General features: G+C 37.5%; 1 protein-coding gene across 1 annotated transcript; it reads left to right on the top strand.

The window, feature by feature from the left end:
- Window positions 1-13490: 13490 nt before the first annotated feature.
- LOC148675496 (trace amine-associated receptor 13c-like) lies at window positions 13491-14589 on the top strand. The gene has a single exon (XM_088627160.1). The coding sequence runs from the start codon at window positions 13561-13563 to the stop codon at window positions 14587-14589; it is 1029 nt and encodes a 342-aa protein (XP_088483286.1). The 5' UTR covers window positions 13491-13560.
- Window positions 14590-14825: the final 236 nt, after the last annotated feature.

Genomic DNA, 14825 nt, shown 5'->3' with positions numbered 1-14825 from the left:
TGCATTAAAAGACCAATACTGTATTATTTTATGCAGGGCAAATACAGAAACATTGAAAAGTACAAGAAAATTGGATTATAAAGTATGATTTGTTACAGTACTATGTACTAAATTGACCTTAGTAGTTAATATCTGCAAAACAAAATTAGAAACACTTCCATATCACACATACAGACTTCAGTAGTATTTGAAAATATTTTTATCTGTTAACTGTAGTGGCCAGGCTTATTAAAGTACAGCAATCAAGTTTGCTGCTCCCTCACCAGTCCATCTCTCCCTCATCTCAAGTGGTACTAGATACAGAGAGGCCATTCCATTTGGTTCACATTTAAGGTGTTTTTCTAGCTGATAGTGTGTCCTGATAAAAAACAACTCCCAAAGCTGAGACACATCAACTACCCTAACAAATAGTTATCTCTGGAGCCTTAAAGTCTGGGATTCCAAGGGAGAGTCTTATTCAAAGTTGGTTTACAAATCTAAGGTCAGAGGGCATGGTTACCCATCATCTGCCAATAGGAACTGGTAGGGCAGGTTAACCCCACGTGGGTCTTGAATGCCCATGAAACTTTCGACCAATGAACAACCGGTAGGTCCTCCAGGTAAAACAAGCAGTGCAGAGCCCCTCAGGGCGCCTGCTGGACATTTCTCAGACTCAGAGCTCCTCCTGAACATCCTCAGACTCAGCTCGGAACCACTACATAACGGCCAGTGTGTCCGAGTGCAGGACTTTCCTTTGTTCTAAGAGTCAAGGACGGAGGTTGCCGGCGCGTATTCAAAGGATCCACCCGAGGTTAGCATCAGCAGCAAGCCTCGTGAACAGGTCTGATCTGTGGACAGCTGAATAAGTATTCAGAACTAGCGCTTCATCAGGAACTAACCGGTCTTCTTATTGACCTGCTGGGACCCGCAGTCAATTTTCTCCTGAGCACAACTTTGATAGTTAAAGCCAACACTAACTAGCGAGTCTTCAGAGAGCAGCACATCGCAGGAACTTCTCTCAAGCCGCACAGCACAGCTTGGCACCGAGCCAGAGAGCGCAGATTGGACAGCAACAAGCCTGCAACTGTTTCTTTGTGCCCACAGGAGATCTGAATCCCCAGAGATTGAATGAGTATTCAACTTCACTGCATTACAGCTCAAGAATTCAATTGTTATCCCAACTATTTGATATCAATTTAATTCCTAAGAGTTATGTACTCGTTTCGAGTATCTAATGTAGAAATTGTAACCAAGTTCAATTACGAAACGGTCTAAATGAATGATATACTGAACATATGTCCCTCTTGGTATTTGTAACACTTTGTGATTGAATATATACCTCTTGTATTCTGCTAACCCTCACAATAAGATCTGTTATGTTTATATGCACATTTTATGTATAGATAAATGTATTCCCGTGTATTACTTCCCGTGTGTGTGCGTTGTTTGAGTTATCCCGCAAGGTTGGATTCTAATACCATCAGTCACAATCATTTTGTGACTTGCTGATACAATTAATAGTTGTCCCAGTTAAGCACAAAATCTATATTTACCTATATTTACTGGTGCCTCGTGAGAGAATGCCTACATAACTAAAGAAATGTTGAAGAGAATATCTTACGCATTGTATTTGAATTGGAACATTTTTAAAATAATACATCCACCTATACATGTTCTAACCACTTCATCCAGTACAGGGTCATGGGAGAGTGGGAGCAACATGAGCAAAGGCAGGGTACACCCTGTACGGAATGCAAATCCTTCACAGCGCACACAGACATAAACACACTCAAATCAAGGCCAATTTACCTAGAAGCTAGTGTTGCGTCCTACGCTGTCCTGGTCCTAGTTTCCCTGTTCTTTGCTTGTCCTTCCGGTGTGTCTTTGTCTGGGGCTATATATTTCGGGGTCACCCTTTCCTCCTTGCTCAGCGTTCTGATGTCTTGAGACCCACCTAGCACCAGGTCGTCTTCTCCACCTCCTGAGGGCATAGGTTTCTACCCGACATCATCTGACCATCTGAGCCCGGGCTAACCCCCATTTTGCCACTACGCATAGGGTCTTTATTGCTCTCCTGCCATTCCATGGCATGCCTTTCCAACATCCGTGACAGAATCCTAAACCTTACTTTTGTTTTCCCGCATCGCTTTTTTTCAGTTCTCCTATTCTAATCGCGGGATGCCACCTCCCAACATCCGTGCCCGTGAGCGGGTCAGTCAGTGGTATGTCTTTCCGACATCCGCGTACGAATACCTGGCTTTCCTCGGGATGTCACTCCTGGCATCCGTGATAGAATGTTGAACATGTTTTTTTTGTTGTTACTTTGTTTTTTCTCTTGGTGTTTTGGTTTCTCACTTCCTGGTTTCTGTGTTCCCTGGTCTCTCTGACCCCTGTTTCCCTGGACTCTTGGTTCCTGTTGTGTGTGGTTTGTTGGCCTGGTCTCCCAGGTTTATTTTTGTTGTGTGTGCTTTTGTATGTGTTTTTTGTCTCGCTCCCCGGAGCTCCGCCAGGCCCCCCCTTCATCTACTGAATAAAGGTTTTTACCCTGGAGAAGAGGGTAGCTCTCAGCCATGGACTCCCAGAGGTTTCCTTTCAGTTAAATTATTAACTGAAAATTATTAAATTTAAGGTTTTTCCTCTCCCCAGTGCTGTGCAGTCCATTTGTTTTTTGGGCATCAGGAGCCGACCGTGAAGAGGAGAGGGGTACTGTCACGCCCTGTATAGCTAGAGGGCACTCCTACTCTGTCCTGTTCCTAGATTCCCTGTGTTTTGCTTGTCCTTCTGGTGAGTCTTTGTTTGGGGCTATATATTTCAAGGTCACCCTTTCCTCCTTGCTCAGCATCGAGGTTCAGATGTCTTGAGGCCCACTTAACACCAGGTCGTCTTCTCCACGGCCTGAGGGCATAGGTTTCTACCCGACATCGTCTGACCATCTGAGCTCGGGCTAACCCCTGTTTTGCTGCTACGCATAGGGTCTTCATTGCTCTCTTGCAATTCTACTGCATGCCCTTTCCGATATCCGTGACAGCTACTTAACCCACCAGTAAGTCTTTGGACTTTTGGAGAACCTGGAGGAAACATGTGAACATAGGGAGAACAAGCAAAGTTCACACAGATCACACCCCAGGAATTGAACTAAAACTAATTGCACTAGTCATTTGACCACCAGAGAGTAAGGGAATTTAAACATACCCTTAAAGAGAAATTAGTTTTTTACATGTGTATTTTCTTGCACATATTACATGTGTAAAGCCACTACAAAGTCTAGATTGATACTGTAATTAGATACCCACTAGCAGCCTGCAGTACAGCTGACCTGTGAATAGCTCAGGAAACCCTCACACGTTTTTTAGACTTTTAAATAGGGCTCCCTGTGAATGCCTTCTGCATGTGCACTGGTGGCAACAGACAACTGGTAAAGCACTAGCACTGGCCAGGACCTGCAGAACATGTCACCACAGCCAGGCAGGACAGAGACTCGTGACGTAGATGCCAGGAAATTGCCCAGCTGGTTTTGTGGGAATTGGAGGTCCTCTGGTAATACAGCATCTGTGAATTATCAGTCTGTTCTATCCCGTACAACCTAGCAGACAAAGTGAACTTGTAGCTACTGCTTGCAATGGGGAAATACTAATATTAAGTGTAAATAGATGAAGGCAGGCTGCAAGAAAGGCAGTAATATTTGATGCATAGATACAGATGCAGCCATTCAAAACAAGCGGGGTATGCTGCGGTATAACACGGTGGGTGTGTCGCAGTTTACCGCATCATACCGCATCATACCATATGCAAATTAGATTATGTTAATAGTATCCGGAATCACCTTGTAAAACCGCCAGGTGGAGCTAATTAAGGTTAACCTCTCCTGTACAGCATTTGAGCTGTCACCAGAAAACGTCGGTTTCGAATCCCGATCACTGCTGAGGGACAATCTTTATTCAATTAAGAATTTAAGGTGTATACTCTTTAGACTTTTAAATCTAAACAGTGTATTACAGCATGTTAATCATTAAACATTTAAAAGGCGGTATATTTTATAAAAGCAAGATTGTTCTGTTGGACAAAAGTACACAACCTACCACCTTTATCATTAATATTTTAATTATGCAGGAATATTTTATGCATCAAAGTCTTTACCGAAGATAATACTAATAGTATTAATAATGAATGACCTTGGACAAGCTGTAAGCTCAAAGTATTACCCTGGTCCACATTCTTTGTAACCGTCTTTGTAAACGAAAAGAGTTTATTTTTTCCTTGACAAAAAGTAACACCACAGCATTTAGTTGATCCGATCACGCATTCGTTTCCAATCATACAAAGTAATTCTTGAGAATCTCCGATTCACCATGCCTTTCACATGCTCATAAACGATATTAATTTAGGAACATAAACATATTACTGTATGTAAACTGTACTGTATATTGCTGGTCTTGGTAGTTTAAAGAAAAAATACACACCAGTATTCCATTTCTCCCTAAACATTTTAAGCATCAAACTCTTACATGTTATTTGGGAAACGTTTTTACGTGCTCCTTCTGACAATATTAGGATGATATACTTTGTGAAAAGTGATAGTCTTTTAACCTTTTCTGTGAATTCGCTTGTTATCTAATAAATGCATACTTTTAGAATTTGATTAACAGGGAATATAATAATTTTATTAATTTATTTTATATTAGAATTGCGTATCTAAACAAATTAATAACGATATAATTATATCCATGTACTGTCTGACGGAATAAACTGAAGAGGTTAGTTAATGCGACACTGAATTATTACGAATTATCACCTCTTTTTTTACACTTGAGAACAAATGAGAACATTCCACTCAGTGGGCGGTGCATTGTTAACTCAATCACCTGCTAATTCGTTTTACACCACTGAACGACAGGAGAATGTGACTGTACTGTATCTGTACAGAATGTGTGTTTCAATCAATACAGTAATTGATTAAAATCGCAATTGCGTGATTAAATAAATGCATTTTTTGATTCACAATCTGAAAATGAAAACCGCGGTGAAGTCACCTTGAATTTAAAAAAACGATTTTGGCACGCCTGTAGCATTTTCACAAAACCTCCTAGAGGTGTGAGAACACTTGCTTTGTGTAGAAAGTACACTGTGAATGTTTTCACAGCCTTCACTTTGTCATTTTTATGCCATTTTTTTGACCACGCACGAATATTACTACAGATGCAGCCATTCAAAATGCGTGCGCGATACTGCATTATTTTGCGGTGCATGTTACGCAGTATATCGCGAGTTACCGGTAAATACCGCTAGTTATCGTAAATTCTCCTATAATACCGCAAGCAAAATAATAGTATCCGGAATTTCCACAAGGTGGAGCTAATAAAGCTCAACCTCTCATGTTTGAGCTGTCGCCATCAAAGTCTTTAACGAAGATATTACTAATAGTATTAATAATGAATGACCTTGGACAAGCTGTAAACTCAAATTATTGCCCTGGTCCACATTATTTTTTTCATTGACCGTCGTTGTAAAAGTAACACCACAGCATTTCGCAATCACGCATTTGTTTCCAATCATGCAAAGTACAGTAATTTTTTAGAATCGATTCACCATGCCTTTCACATGCTCATAAAAGAGATTGATTTAGGAACATAAACATATTACCGTATGCAAACTGTATTGTTTACAGTATGTATATGTATATTTAATGTCTTAACTGTGCCCGTTTAAGTATTGAATATTTATATGGAATTTTACCACTGAAGGGAAATCTTAGTACCTGAGCATAAAAAGAATGGGAGCATACTGTAATGTGTGTGAAGGCCATAAACAATATTAATTTTGGAACTTAAACATACAGTATATGGCTGGTCTCGGTACTTTAAAGAAAACATACACACCAGTATTCCATTTCTCCCTAAACATTTTAAGCATCAAAGTCTTTAACTAACGTGATACCGGAGTCAACAAGCATACTTTTAGAATTTGATAAAAAGGGAATATAATATGGAATCGCGTATCTAAAGAAATTAATAACGATATAATCATATTCATGTTGCAAAAAAACTGCAATGGACATAAAAACTCCCTTGCTTTTAACAGAGCGTTCCATAATTTCTAACTACGAAATTTATTTAAACTGCGACACTTATCATTCAACCAGAGCTCGAAATATCACAAGGATCCTCTAGAGCACAGCAAAGACTGTATTAAAAGAATCACCTATCTAAAGAAATTAATAAGATATAATTATATTCGTGTACTGCGACAGGGCTGTGTAGGGCTGTTTCACCTCTCTCTTCATGTGACTCTATTCAAAAGCCATTTAGCAAAGAGGGGATGAGAAGAGTGACAAACTAGTATACTTTAGATCTTTTTTTCTGAACCGGGGAAAATCTGATCATGTTTCTCTATAACAATAATAAAAAACATTGCCACATCCGGACTGTTAAACCAACGCATTAGCACGTCAAAGCCCATTGAGGAGCCGGGCGCAATAATTGTTTTGTCCCTTGATTTACTGATCTGCGTTAATTACAGAAATCTAGTTCCTGCTCTTTGCAGACGACCTGGTCTTGCTGTCGCCCAAAGAACAGAGGCTGCGGCAGAACCTGGCACTGCTGGAGCAGCTCTGTCAGACCTGGGTGCTGACAGTCAATCTGGACAAGACCAGAGTTATGGTTTTCCAGAAAAAAAGCCAGACCTCCCTTAGTCTTCCTGAAATTGTCAGATTATGCGTGAATAAAAGCATCTTATTAAAAACTCGTTTGCATTTGTTTGGGAGCTATATTATGTATTTTTCATATGTAAGATATAATGATGTGTTCCCACTTACACATCGCACGACTTTAAAAGCTAGAAAAACAGGTTTCGATTCATATTATCTGGCGAGCCTTGTTTTGTCAAAGGACAGCACAAAAAAAAACAGACAATACACAGGGGGGGAGGGCAAGCGAGAGAGAGAGTTTTTTACCCTCTATCAAAAAAAGCCAAATCACCCGGGGCAGAGACTCTGGGGGGATCATTGTGTGGTACAGAACGGAGCTCAGTTAATCCAAACAACTTCAGTAGTAAAGAGAGAAAAGTCAACAATTGATTTAAGGACGATCTGTCAAAGTGTAATGAAATACAATACTGTTGTTGTTGCTGTTATTGTTGTTTTTATCCTGTAAAGCGTTTTGAGAAGCCACCTTTAAAGGGGATATATAAAAGCGCTGATTCTTATGGAATATGTTCCGCCGGGGATTAAAAAAAAACTGCAACGGACATAAAAACTCCCTTGCTTTTAACAGAGCGTTTCATAATTTCCAACTACGAAATATATTAAAACTGCGACACTTATCATTCAACCAGAGCTCGAAATATCACAAGGATCCTTTAGAGTACAGCAAAGACTGTATTAAAAGTATACTAGTGACAAACTAGTATACTTTAGATATTTTTTTCTGAACCGGGGAAAGTCTGATCATGTTTCTCTATAACAATAATAAAAAACATTATTTTACATATCACCTTTATGTGATATCACCTTAAGGACAGCACATACAAGGGTAAATTGCACAATGGACCGCACAAAGAAATTTAAAATAGTCTTCTTTAGGTGTGAGGGCAGGAGTGGATTGCAGAAGGCATAATCAGCAAATTAGGAAAACAAAGAACAGGACAGGTGAGACGTTTTTTGTCCAGAGAGCGAGTGATCAGAAAAAGGAACAGCTGTTACGCCCAGGTTTTACGCTCTCTCTCTCTGCTGAATGAATAAAAGCATCTTATTAAAAATGCGTTTGCGTTTGTCTGGGTATTTACTTTGTAATCTGTGGTTTACATCTACTGTATTGCTTTGAGATGCCACTTTTAAAGGTGATATGTAAAATAAAGTTTTTTATTATTGTTATAGAGAAACATGATTAGATTTTTCCTGGTTCAGAAAAAAGACGATTAAAATCTGTAATCTTTCCACTTGTATGTCATCGGAAAATAAAGAAGTTTCTGCTTTGTGTAAGGATGGTATCAAAAAGTAATCTAAGTGGTGAGAAAGCTGTGCTCCTCAAAGCGCTTTACAGGATAAAAACAATAACAGCAATAGTGTTAAGCTGGGCAAACGATTTTTTTATAGAAATACAAAATGAGATATAATGATGTGTTCCAGCTAAGACATTAACGAGTACAAACCCCTCTCTGCGGGAGTGCTGGCTGTGACGAATTAAATCGGTTTCACAGGTATTTTCAAAGTAGAAGGGGGCGAGATTTCCAGCGAAAGCCACCTCCCCCCTCCAAAGCCAAGGAAGTACAGTACTTACTAGTTAAGAAAGCTAGGTTCCTCAATGAAATCGTTTTAATATGCTAATGCGTTGGTGTAACAGTCCGGGCATGGCAAGCTTCTAATGTCAACTCGACTCGATTGGAAGACAATGAACATATTCTAGCCCTAAATGAATTAATAGCAAACATGGTTTACATAAAAGACATTTTTCCAAGAAAGTTTATAATAATACGATCTATAGTTGAAATCTGAGCCTAAATAAAACGAAAAAGCATTTTCAGAGAGCAATCACGCTCTGTTTATGTAGAAAAAGTGATTAGGTTTATGAGCAATCTAATTACTTATTCATTTAAAACGCTATATAAAATAAAGTTTATGATTAATTTGCTGGACAGAGCGGTGAACGTTATTATGGATAAGACAAAGATAACGATCTTGATCAGTTTAGAAATCTGTGTACACTGTAAGGTTTTTACTTCTTAAACTTTTAAAATACACGTTTCGAATAGAAAGAAATCATCTTCCTGGTACAGTATGTATAGCAAACCAGCACGTCTTTTTTCTCCAATCAGAGGGGTTAGACGCTCGGTTAAAAGCAAAGGAAATTGTTTCGAATAGAAAGAAATTATCTTCCTGGTACAGTATGTATAGCAAACCAGCACGTCTTTTTTCTCCAATCAGAGGGGTTAGACGCTCGGTTAAAAGCAAGGAGATTGTCTGTTATAGTGGACATAAAAACAAGAGTTCGCTGGCATTATATCCTAGAAGACACAGCCCGGGAGAATGCCCGCGCGAAAATGCCTGATGAACTAGGGATTGGACAGTTTCCAAGTGCTTGTACAATCGATGGAAATGTTCAAATATATGTGCAAAAGAAATGAACAAAATAATAATTTATTTCTTTATCATATTGGCTAGCTAATGTCCTCTCTTTGCTAGTTAGTGGCTGTGTTTCTGCGTTGGGTAGCAACGGGTGACTGTTCTCAGGCGGAAGATGCAAACAGCTTAATTTTCTTGTTAAATAATTTTTTAAAATTAAAATTCATTCTATACAGCAATCGCATATTTGGATACCGTTTCATAAACCTTTCATGCTTAAAATGTTTAGGGAGAAATGGAAGACTGATAATGGAATGGAATGAATGATAAGTGTCTCAGTTTAAATAATTTTCGTAGTTAGAAATTATGAAACGCTCTGTTAAAAGCAAGGGAGTTTTTTTGTCCGTTGCAGTAAAAGAAAATGCCTGACAAAGTAGGGCTTGGACATATTCCAAGTGCATTTTTGCAATTTACGTTGCATTGTCCATTGTGCTGCTGTAATACAGTTTAAAATAATTCAAAGTCTAAACTGTATCAGCTTTATTTATGGGTTGCATTTTAGAAGAAGTCAAAAACCGCACTCAAAATGCAATTTAGAGCTTTCTGGCAAAAGGAGACACCCAAATTAATAATGTAACATGCCACTGTTTGTGCATGAACAAAGTTATACTGCTATTTCCTTAGATACGCGATTAAAAAAAAATGTGAATCCCTGGCGGAACACATTCCATAAGAATCAGCGCTTTTATATATCGCCTTTAAAGGTGGCTTCTCAAAACGCTTTACAGGATAAAAACAACAATAACAGCAACAACAACAATATTGTATTTCATTGCACTTTGAAAACCAAGTAATAACTTAACTACATGTGCAAACGTTTTATGATATGTCTCTGTTGTGAATGTCTGTGGAGTGTATCTTATCAGCCTGTCTGACCTGGCTGTGCTCTCCCGCTCGCCCACCCCCCCTCTCTCCCTCAATTCAATTCAATTCAATTCAAGGTGCTTTATTAGCATGACAGATGGGTACAATCAGTGTTGGGTATTTACTTTGCTATGAGATGCCACTTTTAAAGATGATATATAAAATCAAGGCTTTAACTTGCTTTAACTCCGTAAGTCTGAGTTCTCGTGTCTGTCCTATCCAAACCCGAAAATATTACAATATGTATCTTTATAGCAGGTGGTGTACAACTTTTTAGCATAGATTACACTTTTATAAAATGCATTTAAAAAATAAAAAGGATTACAATCTAATCTTTCCACGTTTGATCCCAAGATCCCAAGAAAAATAAATCTAAATGGGGAGAAAGTTATGCTGAAAGTTTATTAAGATACTTAGAGGACAAAGATAACAATTTATGTTGCATTTGTCTGATTGTGAATCAAAAAACACATATATTTAAACACGCGTTTACGATTTAAATCAAAACGCGATTTAAATCAATATAAATGTTATAGGTGACTATTCATTGTTATTAAAATGACTTAAATTCGATCATGTTGTGATATTTAGAAATATAAATTTGTTTGGTGCGAGTGAGGTTTTATTTCATCTCTGACCAAGGGAAACGTTTCATTTTTTCAAAGAAATGTTTGTTAAAAAAAGAAGTCATGGCTCCAGCGGGATCGATCACAGACCATGTGATACAGGAGTCAGGAACCTAACCCACAGCACCAGGTCACATGCAGAGTGCTGAAAAAGCACTACAGAAACATTATCAACAGACAATGTACAGCGTGTACTATTCTTGTGTTGAGGTACATGAATATAATTATATCGTTATTAATTTCTTTAGATACGCGATTCCATATTATATTCCCTTTCAATCAAATTCTAAAAGTATGCTTGTTGACTCGGGTATCTCGTTAGTTAAAGACTTCGATGCTTAAAATGTTTAGGGAGAAATGGAATACTGCTGTGTACTGTATTTTTTCTTTAAAGTACCAAGACCAGCCATATACTGTATGTTTATGTTCCAAAATTAATATCGTTTATGGCCTTCACACGCGTTACAGTATGCTCCTATTCTTTTTATGCTCAGCTACTAAGATTTCCTTTCATTGGTAAAATTCCACATAAATATTCAAAACTAAAACGGGCACAGTAAAGATATTTTAATCTTTCTACGACCGACCAACACACCACGAGTGCCCCTGTCAGTCAACCAATCACGTACTGCGGTATTTTGCATCGTGGCGCGCGAGGCCATAGCCAATTACCTCCGGTACATGTCTGTGCCGCACACTTTGAATGGCTGCATCTGTATACAGATTTTGTACAGTTTTTCATGATTAATCTTCTGTTGGTATTGCAGCAGAAGATAATTAATATTGTGGTCAGATTTACTGAGAGGGGGCCTGCACACTGCTTTATAAGCGTCAGTAATGTTTCCAAAGCACTTATCGAGGACACATGTTGAGCCCGTCGGACATGTGATGTACTGTTTTGCTGACGGGCAGGAAGGGCATTGAAAATAATAAGAAAAATAATAATTTTGTTTTGTCCATCACAATACAAACAAATAGTCAAATAGCATAATAAGATAACTGGTGAAACACAAACAAACCGAAAGCGATGATGAACTGTAACCACCATTGCATAAAACAAAGTCGTTTTCAGTCTAGTTCATCCCAGCACAAGAGCAGGCCTGGTCTTCTTTATCAACATTGGGATACAACAGGAGTGATGTACCCCACATCAGTACCTGCCATCTCCTGTTGACACTGCAGTGTGAACATACAGATGAGTTCAGAATAGCGCTGCTCCTGCTGCTGTGAGGGGGGTGGTTTGTGGATGAAGTCCTGGCTCTTTCCATTACCTGGCAGTCCTTGTCTGGACAGGCTGAATGACCCTGATTTCTGTCTTTGTTGAGAGACAGAAACAAAACAAAGACATTAACAACAAAATTAATTTAAGGATCTCATATAATATATTATAACATATATATAATATAGAGATGTTTGTATTACCATATTCCACTTTCTTTGTAAACATCTGCATCAATTTCTTTAATTCATTCACTTTAAATCCACTTAATATGGAGTTTTACCACTAAAGGGAAGTTTTAGTTAGTTAGTGCTCAGTTAGTGCTAAGCATAAAAATAACAGGAGCATAAAGCATAAAGTCTCTGAACGTCATAAACAGTATTGATTTAGGAATATAAATATATTATATAAACTGTCTATGGTTGGTAGTGGTAGTTTAAATAAAAATATACAACAGTATCCCACTGACTTCATTTTATGCATCAATGCTTTTCACTCTGTCACTTACTGTGGTTATTTTGGAAAAGTTTTGACATGCTCATTCAGACTATATTAAGTTTCTATGCTTTATAAAAAGCTATAATGTTTTAAGGTACGGGTACAGGTATTATAGATAAATTATTATAGAAGTTTTACTTAAGTAAGTTTTACTTACTGTTTTACTCTCTCCATCTTTAGTATTCACCCATTTGCTCAGTCACAGCCTGTTTTCCATTCAGCAGGGAATAAACCTTTTCCCTTTTCCTTTGCAGTCTACGCAACGAGAACAATGCTAACACTGAACCAAATTATCACTCAGTTTGAATGACTTGTTTGGGCAAGATTTTCAATTTTCCAATGAAACAATCATGACAGAAAAAGTAGTTAAAATAAGCACGTCAAAATGTTTCCAATATAATCACAAGTGACCGAGTTATGTTTATGAAGAAAGTGGAATACCCTTCCATATTAATAAATTGAAATTGTTCATGACATTCAGAAATTCATTTTTGTTTTCAGCTATTTTCAAAATAAATTTTACAGTTTTGTTGTAGGAAGCTAAAGTTTACACTAACATTTAATCCACAAGAAGGGCTACCTATTGATCGTCTTTGGTCAGTGAATCACGATGTTCGCTGTGGTATGGTGAAGCAAAGCTCAGCCCCTGTAACACATTAATGAGTTTTAATGCACATTCTGAATGGCTCCATCTGTATGTAGAAGAAGAGAAGTGCCTTGCCTGGTCTGTGGGTGCACTGGTGGTTTTAAGAGATAAAAACAGCCTGTGTCAAAAGAAAAATGGTCCTACCACTTTTTTATAATTGCTAGGTGGTGTAAAAAAACAAAAGTAGTTCCTGCATATACTGCAGAGTTCACCTATCTGTGACAAATTCTATTGAAAAAGTAAAACTTTTAAAGTAAAGGTATTTGGATTGTCTTTTTTTTTCTAAACATATCACAACGGTAGCTACTTCTCAGGATAATATTCAAATAAAGACGAACAGCAGATTAGATCGCTAATGAAATCTCTTGGCTCTTCACCGCATCTTAATTAACCAAAAGAAATACACTGGTTCCCACAGGCAAGCTCAGTAACAGCAGGAGGGGCTACTAGAAATACTTTATAAATTGAGAAGCAAAGAAGATACTAGCAAAACTTGAAAGATAAAACTAAAAAAGTAGCATTTTTAAGGAAGAGGAAGTGGAATTCTGATATCCTTTCAGCAAGATCTTTCCAAGATTTTTTTTTTATTTAAGATTTTCTTTTTTCTCATATAATGGATTTAGATGAAGTAGGTGGATATCAAATAGTGCAGTACTGCTTTGCTTCCGACAATACATCTTGCACAAAAGAAACTCGATCCACAGCTGTTTATGTAATTTTATATGTTTTCTTTATATCAGAGGTGATGCTGACAGTGTGTGGAAACCTGATGGTGATCATCTCTATCTCTCACTTCAAGCAGCTCCACACACCAACTAACCTCCTCCTGCTCTCTCTGGCTGTGGCAGACTTTCTAATTGGGCTGATTGTGATGCCTTTGGCAATGATCAGATATATAGAAACCTGCTGGTATTTTGGGAGGATATTTTGTATGATTTTCTGCTCAGTTCTCTTAATTCTTACATTTGTTTCTCTTATTAATGTTGTTTTCATAAGTATTGATCGGTATGTTGCTGTGTGTGACCCACTGAGATATTCTAACAAAATAACAGTTAATGTCATGTGCCAATGTATAATATTTATATGGTCATTCTCTGTACTTTACATGTTGATGATTATTATTGGTAATATTAATTTTGTAAACTCTGTAGGTGAAAATGTCTGTCTAGGGGAATGTGTTCTTGAAATCAGTGCACCCTGGGTGATAGTTGACATGATAGCTACTTTTATTTTGCCTTGCTCTGTTATGATAGCTCTCTATTTGAAAATATTTATTGTTGCCAAAAGGCACGCACAATTGATCAAAATGATAACTGAGCAACTGACCTATCAAAATGGAAGCAATGGTAAAGTTTCCAGAAGATCTGAAATTAAAGCAGCCAGAACATTAGGAATCGTAATGGCTATATTCCTCACATGTTACTTGCCATATTACATTGGCAGTCTAGTTCAAGGAGATTTTAGTTACTCTTCTTCAGTTACTAATTCATTAATATTTGTTATCAATGTAAGCTCTGCAATTAACCCTATTATTTATGCTTTGTTTTATCCGTGGTTTCAAAAGTCAGTGAAAGAAATATTAAAATTCAGGATATGTGATGGAGCATCTGATCTAATTAATTTGTTCCCTGAAAATCACTGATTTTTGCATAATAAACATTAGCATGTCTTATGTAAATGTATTTGTTTATGTCCATTATTCAGACATACTAACGAAGGTTAAAATATATAGGAACTGGAAACAGCATTTTGCAAATCTGCATGTGTTTTTTCATGGAAACATGTTTTCTTCCAATGATATGTTCTTTCATTTTAATTGAATTAAATATATACATTAACTTGATAAATTAATTTTTATTTGGCTTTAGAATGTTAATG

The sequence above is a fragment of the Lepisosteus platostomus genome, chromosome 3, assembly GCF_059453375.1.
Source record: "Lepisosteus platostomus isolate fLepPlt1 chromosome 3, fLepPlt1.hap1, whole genome shotgun sequence".
Taxonomy (NCBI): domain Eukaryota; kingdom Metazoa; phylum Chordata; class Actinopteri; order Semionotiformes; family Lepisosteidae; genus Lepisosteus; species Lepisosteus platostomus.
The sequence above is the reverse complement of the archived record's forward strand: the minus strand, read 5'-3'. Positions and strand labels throughout refer to the sequence as shown.